We start from the raw sequence: 16,301 nt of genomic DNA on the forward strand, positions 1-16,301 counted from the left end.
GAAAGACTCAGCAGAAATGATGAATTATTAACATCTTATGTTCAAGACAGTAGCAACGGGTGGGAACTTCAGATTTGGAAGAGAATTATGGGCATAGGCTGGCTGACCTTTTTTTAAAATAACTATTTTATATTGAAAATTGGGGCAAGCCTTTTTGTTGGCAAAAACTGAATATTTTAATGCTTAGCTTTATGATAATTATATTTCAATCAGCAATATTGGAACACATTATAAAGTGTTACTAAACCAAAATAAATGTATCATTCTTTTCCAAATCCTTTTTGTGACATTTCCACCTGGATTGCCCAATGGTATCTACAAATTGATTTATCCAAACCAAGCATTTTCCTCTCCAAACCTGCTCCTCTCTCATTGTGCCTTATCTTTATATGTTACCCTTAAATTTTCCCATTCCTTCTGTGGCAGATACCCTAGTTATCTACTCAAAACTTGTTTTTCCAACATTATAGAGGTTCCTCAGAAAATTAAGATTAGGACTACCATATGATCCAGCAACACTTCTTCTGGATGTTTACCCCTAAATATGAAAACATTTATTTGTAAAGATAAAAATGAAAATATCTTAGGAGACTGTTGTTTTCCTGGGAATTCCAGCTGATGCAGGTTAGAAAAATGATTGATTATCCTATGAAGAGTTCCTAAGATTGTATATAGTCTACTATTGTGTTTTAAAAAAATAATTCAGTTTATTTTTGTTTTCCCATAAAATTTGAAGTGTATTTGATTCTTAAAAAAAAAAAGAAGCAGTTTCTTGATAATACTCAGTATTTAGTATATGGGGAAATTAGACACTCCTATGTGGTTGGTAGAAGTTTAAAATTTTAGCTTTTCTGGAAGGAAATTTCGCAATACATTTATCAAAAACCTTTAAAATATGCATATCTGTTGATACAACTTCATTTTAAGGAAATTATTATACAGGTACTCAAAGATGTATTTCAAGAATATTAATTGTAGCCTGGCCGGCATGGCTCAGTGGTTGAGCATTGACCTATGAACCAGAAGGTCACGGTTTGATTCCTGGTATTACTTTCTGTGTCTTTAAAAAGTTGTTCATGTGACTAGTTCAGCTGTATGATAGACGGCATTGGTTGGAGCTAACATGGAGGCCTACCCATTATTTAGAACATTATGCCAATGGAAAACATTCAGAGTTCCGAGTAACAAATTTACAAGTGTGTTTTTAAAAAATGTTATTGAATTTATTGGGGAGACATTTGTTAATAAGATTACATAGTTTTCAAGTGACAAACATGGTTTTTAAAGGGGGAGATTTCTTGTATCTCATCCAGTTAGAGATGCCTGTAACCTGAAGTTCTCTGGGAAGACGACACTTCACAGCCATGAGCTGCACACGGGTCAGGGCCACCGCTGCCTGCCTTCTTTTGTTCAGAAAGCCCTTCTGCTTGGCTACTGGCTGGCAGAGGTCTCCCTCCCGCTGTGAAACCTGGCTCCCTCCTCTCCGAGCTGCTCTCCTCCACCCCCTCAGCACCCTGTCCCGCATGGTTTTATGTGGCTCCTGGTTGCCCTTCACATACACTTCCAGGATCCGCTTAATCCTTTGTTACGTTGCTTCAGTGGGTGGTAGTCCAAGTTCATGACAACTTCTGGTTTGGGAATACAACCCTTTGCCAGCAGCAGCTAGGGACTTTTTTCTGTCAGTCTGTTAGAGGTGTGTAACGGTTATCTTATCCCCAAGGAATGAGGTTGAGTTTGGAGTATAACTACACCTGTGGGATTTTATGGCATTTTTTCTGGATTCAGCTTCATTTTCCTGTCAGTAATAATTTCCCATGCATGCCTAAAAATAAAGAAGTCAAATTTATAAGACTCATCCTTTTCCATGAGACAAACTGACTTTATTTCCTGTCTCTTGAATGGAACTGAAATTCAGCAGTTTGCTTTGAAAAAAACAATCTGAACTTCAAGCTGTGTGGGAAGAGAGAGAGGGAGGCATGCTATGGGGTCCATGCAATAATAACTGTGCTGGGCACTGTTCCAAGTTTGAAAAACACACACATATTATTTCATCTAATTTTCACCGTAGTCTTTTGAGGTACTACCATAGAAATTGAGACACGGTTATCTGCATGTTACAGCTGAAGAAATTCAGGTACAAGAAATTGATTTGTGCCCAGCCTGTCTGGCTCAGTGGTTGAGCGTGGACCTAGGAACCAAGAGGTCACGGTTTCCCAGTCAGGGCACATACGGGGTTGCAGGCTTGATCCCCGTGGGGGGCGTGCAGGACGCAGATCATTGATGTTCCTCTCTCATTGATGTTTCTATCTTTCTATTCCTCTCTCTTCCTCTCTCTCTATAAAATCAATTAAAAAAACCCAAACATATTAAAGAAGAAATTGATTTGCCCGCGGTCTCACGGCTCCGAAGTGGCAGTGGTGGGATTCCAGCCCAGGGACTGCGGCCCCGCCGTGTCATGTGCTGCCTCACTTTGGTTAGTTGTGCACTAACCATCATTGTGCCCAGAGGACAGGGGATTCTGGACTAGACATGAGGAGGCGGTATAGTGACTCCCAGCTTGATAGATGGCCGTAGGAGTAGATTGGTGAAGTCAAGGGGTACTTCAACTTATGAAATCTTCAAACTAAATCTTGAATGGAAGCCTCAGTGATGAAAGTGGAACTGCTTCTGTTGAAGGGGTGGGGGCTGGGGAGGAAGAGCAGAGTCCCCCCCTTCCCCCAAAACACACACACAGACTTTATCAAACTTCTCCCTTAAGACAATCCTGGGGCTTTGAGCAGCGTGGTTTGAAAACTACTAAGGAACCAAAAAGAGCACGAGATCTGAAATCATGAGACCTGGGTTCAAATGTGAGTTAAATACATCTATTTATAGTGGATTCAGTTTCTCATCAGTAAAACGGAGACCATTCCTGTTTTATATGGCTGTTGTGGAGGATTAACTGAGGTGAGGTATTGGAGCACTTTGAAATTGCAAAGCAATAGGTAATTTCTGTTTCCACGGAGCCTTGACTTGAAAAGCAGAGGCCCAAATGGCCATGAGGCATGCGTCAGGGTCTGGTGCATTGTGGGTAGCCTCGAGTATTCTCAGAAAAACTGGGAAGGAGGTGACTCTTGGGCAGTGTCAGAAGGGCGGCAGTTGGAACACTAGGGTTAAATAAGTTATGTCTCAGAGAAAAGTGTCCTTTTCCCTTGAAACAATCACCAACCTGCAACTAAGAAATGTTGTTTTAGAGACATCTTCACTGAATATAAAAGATGAACGAGGAACCACTGGCTATCTGGTTCACTGCTGTATGCCCAGAGCAGCACGTGTCTAGGCGTGTAGTAGGTGCTCAGTAAAAACCTGCTAAATGAATTGGGAAGAAAGGTCATAAGGAAAATTCACTCAGCCAGCGAGACAAATGTATTTTGTTAGGGCATGCGGCTATGCCTCACAGCGAGATCTGAATGTCATAGCAGCTCCAGAATGATGAGGCGACAGGGGCACAGGCCTTGGCCATTTCAGTTCATGTGCTGTGTTAGAGTTTCACTTTGGACTTTAATATTGTCAAATCCCTCCAATTTATAAAACAAGGATAAACTGAGATTTCTTTATCTAACTTTCAAAATGTATTTCAACTTCATTCCACTCATTAAAAAACCCCACCATTCACTTCAGGAATGTTGGGTCTCAGTTGTAAATGTGAACTGATTTATTTTAAGGTGTTTTAAAATAACATGGAGTTTCTCTTTCACACCTAAATATCGATGTAATTCATATATGTCAAACTCCTACAGAATGTGTCATTAGTGCCAGTTTTATTGCTTCCACAGCAGCCATTCTAGAAGATTGCTTTTCCTAACCTGGATAATATTTCAGGCTCCCCCATCTGAAAGACCCAACAGGCAACTGCTCAGTTCCAATCACGCCCTCCCCTTGGGCATGTAGCTGCCTCTATCTTTAGAAACATTTGGTATGAACCCCCAGGATAGCAGGTGCTCGCTCTCTTTATACGCCTCCAAAAAATTCATGGTAGTCTGTATTCATACAGGTTTTAAGCCCCCTCCAGTAGGTTAACAGATAAACTATTTTGGTGCAAGCGTGAAGCCATGAGGACAGTCTCCAGATAAGAATGATCAGTTCACTAGGTCTACGTCCAGCTCACAAACCTGACACTTTTGTTCCTGTTGGCACTGCAAAGGGGATCTGAGATCTGCATTCTGCATGTTCCCGGAGTCCCCGTCTGCTTTTGAGGTACAGGACCACATTTCATTGCCCAGCGGTGTCTGTAAAGCACCACGAGCATACCCTTCCCATTTGGGTCCTGGACCTTCTCTCTGTGCTCTCAAGTCATGGATCATTCAGCAGCTCTGCAAAATGATCCCCGCACAGCCTCTTGGCCCCTTTCCGTGTATTTATGGATATCAAATAACGATGCAACTATGTTGGCCTTTTAAGGACCTTCAGTATTGCCTGTGGTGACAACAGAAACCATTATTAATAGCACAGACACACAGGAGGTCCCCTCACATTCCAAATAAACAAGCTTCTTAGCTACTTTTTCATGTCTCTCTGCAGCTTCACTTTTTTGTAATCCTCACCCGAGGATATTTTCCCATTGACTTTTAGAGAAAGTGGAAGAGAGAGGGAAAGACAGAGAAACATCGATGTGAGAGAAAAATGATTGGTTGCCTCCTGCATGAGCCCCAACCAGGGCTCAGGCCAGGGAGCAGACTGCGACCGAGGTACAGGCCCTCGACTGGAATTGAACCCGGGACCCTTCTATCCACTGAGCCAAACCAGCCAGGGCTGCAGCTTCATTTTGCTGAGCAGAATAGCAGCTCTTATCAGAAGAAAACCTTTACTTTCTCAGATATTGGGGGGGTCAAGTATCGGCAGAAGAAAATATCTGCTATGTAGCATCAGTGCTTGATTTAAGGGGGAAATCTGTCCTACACACACGAAGTCCATGATTGCTTCTTTTTCACATGCATTTTATACTCTTCATGGTAGCCTCATGTATAAACAGTATTTGTCACTTACATTTGGTTTCCTTAAGTTCAATTCAGCCAAATATTAACTATCGCCTCCCTATTTCCCTTTTAAGGAAAAAAAATAAAACAATTGAAGCCTTTGGTATAATAAACCAAGGTCCTGATGATCAGTGTTCCAGGGTTAGGTGGAGAAGCCCAAGTTTGATAGCATTCTTTTATAAACATGTCTCCTTAATTAGGGTTGGGAAATCTGAGATATCCTCATTCAACTTCCCTATTTTATAAATGAGGACCCTGTAGGCTGGAATAGAAAATTATGGCTGGAATCCATGTTGTCTGGCTCCTAGCCCAATGCTCTTCCAACCGTACCAAGATTGGTAGACTATGCAGTAATGCAGATGAGACAAAAGACTTCCAGTGGTAGTTTTAAGCACTTCATATTAATGTGAGAGAATGTGACATATAGCTATGAATCATTTGGCTGTGAATCACCCCCAAGTAATCATTTAAAGCACGCTTTGACATTTTAGATTGAGATCAAATGAGGAACTCAGGTCTTCCAACACCGTCACATTCAAAAGTTTGCAATGAATATTAACTTTCAATAAAGGCACTTTAGTGGGGAGAAAAATGATAACTGAGCAAAGAACTTCCAGTTTTTATTTTTTAAACATTTGAAAAGAAAAACATTCAACCAAAAAATTTAAAAATTAGATGGATTAATTTACAATAAAATAGGCAACTTAAAATATCAGCCCTTTCATTTAGGGCCAAGGAGGCCAATAGTTGCCGTTTAAACAGCAGAATTGCACAATCAATCATTTGACCTATATTTGATGGCACAGAAATATAAAAGTCACACACCCATTGAGATCCCTTCCCTCTAGAGTAGAAGTCATACAATTGCTTCTTAGGTCAGTACTCAGGCTTTTAAAAATCACCAGTTATATTTGAAATATATCTATAACTACTTTTATAACAAGAACACTTTTCAAACAATTCTCGTAGGGAACACCTTCAAATAATTGTGGCACACTGGACTGCTTAAAGAAACAACAAAGATGTAAAACAATGTACAAAGTTATAGTCCCTTGTTTATGAAAACAACCCAAATAAAATATTTCCCCTAATTAATAATCCTGTTTCCTGTAACCTGTTAGCAGAGATGAGTTACAAGAAGCAGAGTGCGTGCACCATTTTTTGGTTCTTTGTTGTAGCTGCCAGCTTAAGAGTTCATGACTGTAAATGTAAAACAAACTATGATTATGCTCAGCAATTCCGGAATGGGGAAAAAACAAAATATCTCTTTAAAGTGTTTCTCTATTCTTGATTTCAAGTCAAGACAAAAAAATTCACAGCAGTTTAAAGGACCATGAACAGACTAAACACGGGGCCCACTAAAATACATGAGAACAATTTTACCCATTTCACTCCTGAAGTGGAAACTGTAACAAGTATGATACCGTATTACCAAGTAACATTCTATAGGAAGCTGTGGGAGCAAATACAGCACTTAACAGGGTAGGCGTGGTAGCCTTTACAGAGAACATCATATTTTCACACTCTTGAACGTGCAACCTTTAAAAAACAAAGTAATGTGTAATTTACAACAGCTGGCCAGGCACTTAACTTGGGGAGAGAGACTTTCAGATGTTGAGGTAAATTAGAATTGTTTTCAGCAATTACAAACATACTCTAAACACCACACTTTATACCACACTAACTGAAGCTTTTCAGCATTTAACTGTAACTTTGTCACTCTACTGTGCCAAAATTCACACCTAAATGTAACTTCTTAAGAAGCTATTAAAAGAACATTTTCAAGTCTGAATTCTGGCCCCATTTAGATACTTCTGTGCTTACAACATACTTGAGAGAATGATAAGGGCTATGGGCTAGGGGCTATGGGCACATACAAGGGCTATGGGCACAAGAGCCCCAAATCAGTTATCCTTCCCCCTAATTTGACATTAGAAAAAGAATCATACTGTCAGTAACATACACGAGAGGAGGAAGAGGGAGACAAGGACAAATGAGGGCAACTGAGGTGACAAGCTTCAATCCAGCCTCAAGAAAAATGACAAAGTGCCTGACTGGCCAGCGTGGCTCAGTGGTTGAGCCTTGACCTATGAACCAAGAAGTCACAGTTCAATTCCCAGCCAGGGCACATGCCCGGGGTTGTGGGCTCGGTCCCAAGTAAGGGGCGTGCAAGAGGCAGCCGATTGATGATTCTCTCATCATTGATGTTTCTCTCTCTCTCTCCCCCTCTCCCTTCCTCTCTGAAATCAATAAACATATTAGAAAAAGAAAAATGAAAGAGCAATGCTCCAAAAGCAGCAGAAACAAAGCAGCAGCAAGTTCCTGCTACCAGGTGTCAACAGCACTGTGAAAACTCAGAATGAACACGCAGGAGCACGGCTCTCTGAGTTCATTAAACTCTGGACACAGTATAGAGTGCTTCCTCTCTTCTGAGCTCACTTCAAGGCCATGTGGAGTTTGTGTGATAAGTGAAAATTCATACCAGAAGACAGAGGACCTCAGTAAGTATTTACACATTAAAAGACCAGAGCAGAAAGTGACCATTTTGGAATTAGGCTTTCATCAAAAGTTACCTAAGTCTATTTTTCATTAGAATTACCAGGATATTATTTGCAAATGGAAAAGCCAAGTTTCCCAAATCCTCAAAACTAACAATTCATTATGGTTTCCATTCCTTTCGTAACAGCAATTCCAATTCAACGGCTTCTTGCTCTGAGCACACTCAGCTTCTGTTAGCCTGTATGCAGACTAACCCATCAACACCTCGTCTTAAACTCTTCAAAGAACATAATGAGTAAAGAAAATTTTAAAACATTTCGATCAGAGGTACCCTCATTCTAAAAAACATAATGACAAAAATATTGGCTACATTTAGTTTCCAGGTGGCTGAAAGAGAGTCTAGACCAGGGGTGGGCAAACTTTTTGACTCGAGGGCCACAATGGGTTCTTAAACTGGACCGGAGGGCTGGAACAAAAGCATGGATGGAGTGTTTGTGTGAACTAATATAAATGCAAAGTAAACATCATTACATAAAAGGGTACGGTCTTTTTTTTTTTTTTTTAGTTTTATTCATTTCAAACGGGCTGGATGGTCTAGACACTTGGTTTCTGAAGACTGCTAAGCTGACCCTCCTCAGGGTACCAAGCCTTTTCCGTCATGATAACGGACTTGTGTGAACTGACCTTTTCTTTCCTTGCAGGATAACAGCTGCATTCGGCAAAACTATCAGCCAAGGTTACTGGTGCAAGGAGCAACCGTGGAAGAGTTGCTCCCTCTCCCTCTGTGATGCTAACAGGTTTGCTCACGTTTTGAAGCAGTAACCCTGGTCCATTTAGCACCATGCTTTATCAACTGAAATAATGAATCAAACTGCAGTTGCTGAAGGTGAGGGATGGAGGGTGGGGTGAAAAGGTGACTGAGGGCAATTATATACATCACTGAGATACCAAGATATGTACTGAAAGTGTGTCTATTAATATATTATGTCTGAGGCTTGAAAATCATTGATCTCAGTATTAAATAAAACAGCATCTAATGTTTACAATTTTGCACACCTGTAAATGTAGAGCTTTTTGATAGAACCCAAATTTAAATACAAATGGAAGTTCACTGATTATCAGTAAGCTAGAAGAAACAAATTACATACATTTCATAGGTAGTAACCTACCAAAAAAAGTGGAGCACAGGTAAAAAAACAAATGAAATATAATTGTTTCCAGTTTCAACTTTCTCTTGGGAGAACCTAAAAACAGGTTAAAGCCAACTTCATGTGGGTAAGAAATGGCATCTGCTACTGTATCGGCACATCTTTCCCTCAAAGACAGAGAGGTCAGACATAACTCAGACATTCATTTCCACGTGGAATGGTTTTTTAAACATCCACTCCACTGAAGTATACAGACCACTTCTAGGAAAAAGGCACTTCACTGTGAAAGTTAGATTTAATTGCATGAAAGTCGAGAAGAGTAGGAGAGACTCCAAAGTCTGTATTCACCTTTATGAATACAGAGCAGATGCCAGTTTATAGCCAATAACATTATAAACAAACCAAACACCAACATGAACTATATTCTCAGCAAAACAGTAATTTATGACATTTCCCCCTCCCCCCCCCAAATATAGTTCCAAGTTCAAAGTAAAAAGAAAAAAAAGATAATCACCAGCAGTTGCTACATTAGAGCTCAAGACATTGTTTTCTAGAGAATTCCATGTCTACAGTGTGGTTCTGTTTCAGAGCACGAATTGCTTTTCAGATGAAAAACCTGGGGTGGCAGAGGTGTTTGGGGAGAACCCAGAGTGGAAAAATATTGGGGAGTAACAAGAGGTTCATTTCTCTGGTCAGACAACCAAGTGAGGAGGTAGTTATTCTGAGAACTTCTCAGATAGAGAACATGGTACTGATCTACGGAGAGTCGGGAAGTAGCAGGAGCTTCTGTGAGACTGAAGACAGCAACAGGAATACTTGTTTCTCCTCCAGGGAAGTCAGGACCAGGGCGTCAGTGCAGCTGAAACGAGATGGAACGTGTGTGTAAATGTCACCAGAGAGTATAAGAAACACCAGGTGAAGAAATCAGTATGAATGACCCATTCATTTCCAAACGGGTCCTACCTGGACAGTGGCTCTTTTCTGATGCTAGAACTTTAGAAGTATCTATAAGAAAAAAAGACACACCATGTCATTATCATCTAGTTTTAATGCAGTGATTCCTCAAACTCCTGGTCAATGCCAAGAATGTGGTATTCATACATTTCATAAATAATGTCTTCTAATTTCTAATATTATTGAAAAGTAACCATGTCTGTAAAATAATGTTTAAAAAATAGGTTAAACCTCAATACTCTCAGGAGGGGCATTGTAAGGGAAACATTTTATAGTTGTAAGTGAGAAATTATCAGGTAAATTACAACATAAAAAATAATAGCAACACTCCTCCAAACTGTCCAATTTGTAATTATGCCCAGAGACCACATGCTCACCTTGTTACATCACCACACAAGGCAACCCCATGCAACCTTGAGTCCCATCATCACTGCTGTTGAGTTTTTTCATTCGGTACTGACGTATTTCTCTTACTAGTGTGTAAAAGGCATCTTCAACACCCTTTAAAAGAAAATGAAAAGACAGCCTAAAAGACACAATCCAAGTTGTAAGCTATCTCTCATTTCTTTATGTGGATTTAGAATTCCAATTATTAAATCACTAACTGATAAAATAGGGTGGCATAGAAAGAGGACACCGAATTTAGCATTTCTATTGAATCACATTAAGAGACAGATATACAAATGGCACATTTTGCAAAAATAACATTCCAGCAAAGAAAAACTGGTAATGTGGGACATACAGAACTACCTGATGTAAAGATTCCATTCAGAAGAACTTAAACCCTAAAGAGTGGCTGGTGTTGGAGAAAAGACTAATGCTTATAAGTATCTTGAATCAAAGGTCTTCATTTTAGTACTATTTTTGCATGTTAATGCAGGAGTATAAATGCACACCAGGATATTAACAAGTTCATTTTGGGTTTAAAGCAAAGATGAAAATAGAACACTATTAAAAATCTGTAACAACAAAGAAAGAGGATCAGAGCTCTAGCAAAGAGTCAATCAATCAAACCTTTCTGCCTTCAACAAACCCTTGCCAGGTGCTGGAAGCTGGACTCTACCTGTCTGGTCTTGGCTGAGGTTTCAATGAATGGAATCCCATAACTCTTGGCCAGTTCATGGGCTTGTTTTGTGTCAACTGTCCTTGTTGGCAAATCACACTTGTTTCCTACTAGCACCATAGGTACATCATCTGAGTCCTTCACTCGCTTAATCTGTTCCCTAAAAAAAGGAGTATGTTATAAGAATAAGCCTTTTGGAAGGAATAAACAGCTAGAGCAAAAGAAACCGAGCAAGTTTTATCTAGTCTATTAGCTTCTAGTAGTGAGTTTCACTCCCCTCCACTGTTTATAAAAGACCTTACATAATGAGACGGGTTTAGGCTTGATTCAGCAGCTAGAGGAAAGCCAAGTACCAGCTCAACTTCTAGTGGAAATGGATGGTTGGTCTACTTTGACATGTCCTTATTAGGCTCCTTGATTCTCCAGACCTTGGCTCTGGATTTAATTGGCAACTCCGAATCGTACTCGAGATTAAGGTCCGAAGTGCAAACAGTAAAGTCCACTGCCTCTAAATAACTTAAGGTTCCCTTGAGAGCGATGGCATTTAATGGAAGACAGTCTACCCACTTCTCTACATGGGTGGTGTCCAAACGTTTCCTTCAAACAAAATTATAGCTGGGAGTCAAGATAAAAAATAGAAGACACCAGAACTGCTCTTACGAAAGGTTCTGGAACTCCCAACTGACAGCACTTCCTTCAGTGACATTTAAGACACCGAGCAGTTTGGAAATGAATGCTCCAGATTCTCTTGACCAACACTGTCCAGTAGGACTTCTTACAATGATGGAAATGTTCTACATCTGTCATGTCCAACTATATCCACTAGTCCCGTGTAGCTACTGAACAGAGTCAGTCAGTGGGTACTATGGCCAAGGAACTGATTTTTCAATTTTATTTGATTTTATTAATTTAATTCAGTTAACCGAGATAACCACACACTGAACAGCACTGCTTTAGACTCTACGCTTGGATTACGTACACAGCCATGCACCTGAAATGCATGACAGTGGGGGTAATGGCAGGAGCCTATGCTAAGGGATAAGACAGCCTAAAAAGAAAAATAACTTCTAGAAATTCAGCAAGTATTAGATGCTTGCTAAGTGCTGCGCATTTTATTAAGTACCGCGCATTTTATTAAGTACCGCTATTATTTCCAGAGAGGAAGTGGAAGACAGTAGAGCAGGTTTAGGAGAAAAAAACCCCACTGGATTCAGTTTGGGACTAGTTTGCTTCTGTGAGCACACTTCTTCATACGGACAAGGCAGAAGCCAGGACTCAAGGTTGTAGGCACAACACTTGCACAGGTTTTTACTATGTGCATGACACCGTTCTGAACGATTTCATGTTTATCGATTCATTTAATTTTCACAACTCTTGGTAGATATTATAACCTCCATGTTATAGATAAGGAAACTGAGGCACAGAGTTTCAGTAGTTTGCCCCAAAGTCCCATGGCTAATAGATGATGGAGCCAAGTTTCAACCCAGGCATCTATATTCTTAACCATTACATTATTCTGCTTAAAGAACATGGAGTGCCCAGCTGGTGTGGCTAAGTGGTTGAGCGTCCACCCATGAACCAAGAGGTCCCGGTTTGATTCCAGGTTAGGGCACATCCCAGGGTTGCGGGCTCGATCCCCAGTGGGGGGTGTGTAGGAGGTAGCCAATCAATGTGTGTCTCTCTCTCATCGATGTTTCTCTCTCTCTCTCACTCTCCCTGTCTCTGAAACAATAAAGAACAAAATATAAAAACATATTAAAAAAATAATAATAGCCCTAACTGGTTTGGCTCAGTGGATAGAGTGTCGGTCTTCGGACTGAAGGGTCCCGGGATCGATTCCAGTCAAGGGCATGTACCTTGGTTGTGGGCACATCCCCAGTAGGGGGTGTGCAGGAGGCAGCTGATCGATGTTTCTCTCTCACTGATGTTTCTAACTCTCTATCCCTCTCCCTTCCTCTCTGTAAAAAAATCAATAAAATATATTTTAAAATAATAATAATAATATGGAGCTAAGAAAAGGAGTCTTGGAGTTTTGTTCCTGGCTCTGCTACTAGTAACAGTTAAGACTCCAAAAACCCAATAAACTACCTATTTCTGATTCTGTAAAATCAGAATGTTGTTTTCTTTTTTTATGGTCCAATTGAGCTTTGAAACTTTATGGTTTTACAGAGAAAGACAATCTTTACATTCCTTTGCCCAGCTTTCATCTTTAGCTACTCCCCAGCTGTTTCTTCCTATCACGATCTCTATGACTTACTGAACAATGTTTCTCAGGCCTTTTCCTCTCTGAAATTCCTTTGTGATCTAATAACACCTCTAGTTCGCAATCACTCCCACTAGCAAGCTTCCTTGATACACTATCACGCATTCTAGCCATGGTATATTACATAAAATAAATTCCAGCATTAACTTTCAGATTCTCAATGTCAAACAAACGAAAACCAACTCTTCCTGTAATGAAAAAAGCTGTATCGTTCCTACTGTGGCGTCCTCACTGCCCCCCACCCTCCCACCCCAACAAAGCTTCAGAACAAAGCTTAAAGATCATCCTTTCAGAAAACAATAACGCTCCTTGTACCTGTAGAGGTTAATATCTGCAAATGACTTGCTATTATTGATGGCGAATACACAGAGGAAGCCTTCCCCTGTCCTCATGTATTGGTCCCTCATAGCACTGTACTCCTCTTGTCCAGCTGTATCCAGTATATCCAATAGACAGGTTTCACCATCTATAACCACCTGTTTTCGGTAAGAATCCTGGGGGAAAGGGAGATTCCACTTTTACTAAAAATCACAGGAAATGCAATGCTACTACCAAGGTTAAGCAAGCTACTACCCAAGTCCATTTCTCTCTCTCTGGTTTGTCCCTCAAACTGCTAATATACAATTACAAACAAAATACTTAATGTCTTCCCAGGAAAAAATCCCCAATCCTATATGCCTGCAGAAAGGAAAATGTGAACACTCAGTTCCCGGAAAAGGTGAACAAATGTGGTCATTCAAAAGGCAGCTCTACTGCAGCTGGACTGGGGTTAATCACTGCATGGCACTAAGGTGTGCACTGAACGTTTCGTATTTGAGGTGTTTACTGTACATTTACAATTTTAAACAGACCTTCACCAATTTAGAACTTGGCCCTGGTTACAGTGCCACTTGTGCTTATGACTAAACACAAATACTTTTTATTTCAAATAAGGTCATAATACCAAATTATTTTTTCTCATCATGGCAGATTGTACCTTTGGGAAATAATCCTCAATCAATTTCCTAAAGGTTACAAACAAGACATAATTCATTTCTTAAGTAGATCATATAAAAACATACTTTCAATTGGGCTCGAAGGCAGACATTTTTACTTGTATTTTAATACTTAAATCCTGGGAATTCAAGTCAAATAAAATAACTTCACCATTCTTCCTAAAAGATCTGGCTCCAAAAACAGAATTCAACCTAATTTCCCAGCCCATTAATCAGTTAGTTCCTTTGTAACTCACTTAATTGCAGGACTGTACTTTCAAATTAAATAGAATTTACATCACCAAAACTTCTTAGAGCATGAAACATAGTTAAGTGTCTGTTCTAAGATGAGCAAAATAAGAATTATGAAGATAGGTTTTAGTCAAACTATTTTATGATAATAGAAGTCAGAGAAGTGGTTATCTCCTGGCAGGGTAAGAGAGCTTACTGACTGAAAAGGGCATGAGAACTCTCTGGGGCATAGGAAATAGTATATTTTTTAATCTGAGTGGTGGTTATTATGTAAGTATATATATGTTTAAAAAGTCACTGAGCTGTAGATATAACATTTACGTATTTTACTGTATGTAAATTACCCAGCAATAACTAAAACTCTGAAAAATATCAAAAGGTTCTATTATCACTGAAGCTGTTAAGCCTAAAATAAAGTTTTGCAAAGAACTAATGAATAATTTTTAATAAGGTTATATTAGAGTGCATTAAACGCCCAGTGGCTGAGTGGTAGGAAGACCAGGGTGTGGATTAAAACACAATAATCTCTAGAGTCACACATTTCTAAATTGAATAACATTACAAGGCCCTTTACTGAAAAGGTGTATTTTGCCACTCATTGAAGCCAATCTTTAACATGAAGTCCCACAAAAACAATAGGATCTTTAAATAAGTACTATTTATCCAGTGCTTTACCATTCACACAAAAATTTAAACACATTTGACTTTCCACTTCATCCCTGTGTGGTAGGCAGAACAAGCTTATAGTAATTTAAAAGATGAAGGAAATAAGGCTGAGAGAGAGAAAGTGATTGCTCAATATCACATAACTAAACAAAATGCAAACAGGGACTGAAATCTTACGCACAGTGACCCAAAATGTTCTTTCTACTCCAACCACAGTGTTGGCTGCTTCAACGAGCTAAGAAATTACAATTGCAGAACCTCCAGATCTCTGAATCCTTTATCTCCATCCTGCTATATTATTCAGACAATCGCTCTACCTATGGCCTGTGCTTCTTTTAAAATAGAGTTGTCATATACGAAGAAACTAAATGAGTCCAACACTGAGTTTGCAAGTTTACAGAACTGTTACGACTGTAACTCTTTAGAAAATCTTCAGCAGCTCATAAAAAGGCACTCTTGTCCACACACATGGAAAGCTTTGCTTATTGTATTACCGAACACAGTACCCAAAATAACTTTCCACTTTCTTTCCTGACGATTCCCTTAGCTAAAGGGTAAGGGCGAGGGTAAACGGAAGGAAAAGAGGCAGGGGCGGCGGACTGCCGCTGGGCCTCACCTCTATGGTGGGATCATATTCATCTACAAAGTGGTTCTGGATTAGCTGGATTGTCAGCGCGCTTTTCCCAACACCACCTGCTCCAACCACCACCAGTTTGTACTCAGTCATTTCACACCAGCAAGAACCTGCGGGAAAGCAGCAATGAGGGTTAACCGGGGAGCCGCCTCTCCAGCACTTCAGAGCTTTCTACAATCGATAGTGGCTAAAACCGGCGTTTGAAATGTATCGGTCCCATGCACGTGACCCTCCACTCGGTTCCCAGTGGTTCAGGAATGCAAAACCACGAGTGACCGTGGGTCTCGGGATGCTGAATCCGTCTTCGAGCTACCCCCACCTCATCTATTTTTCAACAGCCCGTGGGCCCCGCCCTCGGCCTAAGGTACAGGAACCCCCTTCCTGCTCCTCCCGCAGGGCTTCTCGGCGGCGGCAGGCTGCCGTCAGGCCGCCCTGCCCTTCCAGTCCCCCACCTGTCTCCCAGGATCTCCCCATGGGGCTCAAAACCAAGGACCCCCGCCCCAGGCCTTTGTCTCTGCTCGCGGATTCCGCCACTAACCAGACGCCTGCAAGCTCCACGCCCAACGCTACACGCGCCGGAGCCTCACCTCAAGCTCCGGTGCCTCCGCTGCGGACGGGTTTAGAACCACCACCAGGAAAAATGTTGGAGACCCCGGAACCGCCATGAACAGCCCCCACCAGGGAGCGGCACTTCCGGCCCCGCCCGCTACGTAATCAGTCGGCGCCCCGGGCGCCCGAGTCCCCGCCCCGGCCACGTGGGCCTCCGACCCGAGAGTCAAGCTGCTGGCCGCACCCAAACCCGCCCCTCCCACTCAGGACATTTCAATAATGAA

The 16,301-nt window shown here is 40.9% G+C and overlaps 1 protein-coding gene across 1 annotated transcript; it reads right to left on the reverse strand.

Moving 5' to 3' along the window:
• Positions 1-5,610: 5,610 nt before the first annotated feature.
• NRAS (NRAS proto-oncogene, GTPase) lies at positions 5,611-16,157 on the reverse strand. The gene is made up of 7 exons (XM_070395805.1): positions 16,056-16,157; positions 15,451-15,578; positions 13,258-13,436; positions 10,680-10,839; positions 9,994-10,117; positions 9,626-9,667; positions 5,611-9,521 (listed from the first exon to the last, which is right to left on the reverse strand). Exons 2-5 carry the CDS (start codon positions 15,559-15,561, stop codon positions 9,998-10,000), a joined length of 570 nt encoding a protein of 189 aa, XP_070251906.1. The 5' UTR covers positions 15,562-15,578; positions 16,056-16,157; the 3' UTR covers positions 5,611-9,521; positions 9,626-9,667; positions 9,994-9,997.
• Positions 16,158-16,301: the final 144 nt, after the last annotated feature.

This window comes from Myotis yumanensis, unplaced genomic scaffold, assembly GCF_028538775.1.
Source record: "Myotis yumanensis isolate MYYU_CA2020_CCGP unplaced genomic scaffold, mMyoYum1.0.hap1 SCAF_17, whole genome shotgun sequence".
NCBI lineage: Eukaryota > Metazoa > Chordata > Mammalia > Chiroptera > Vespertilionidae > Myotis > Myotis yumanensis.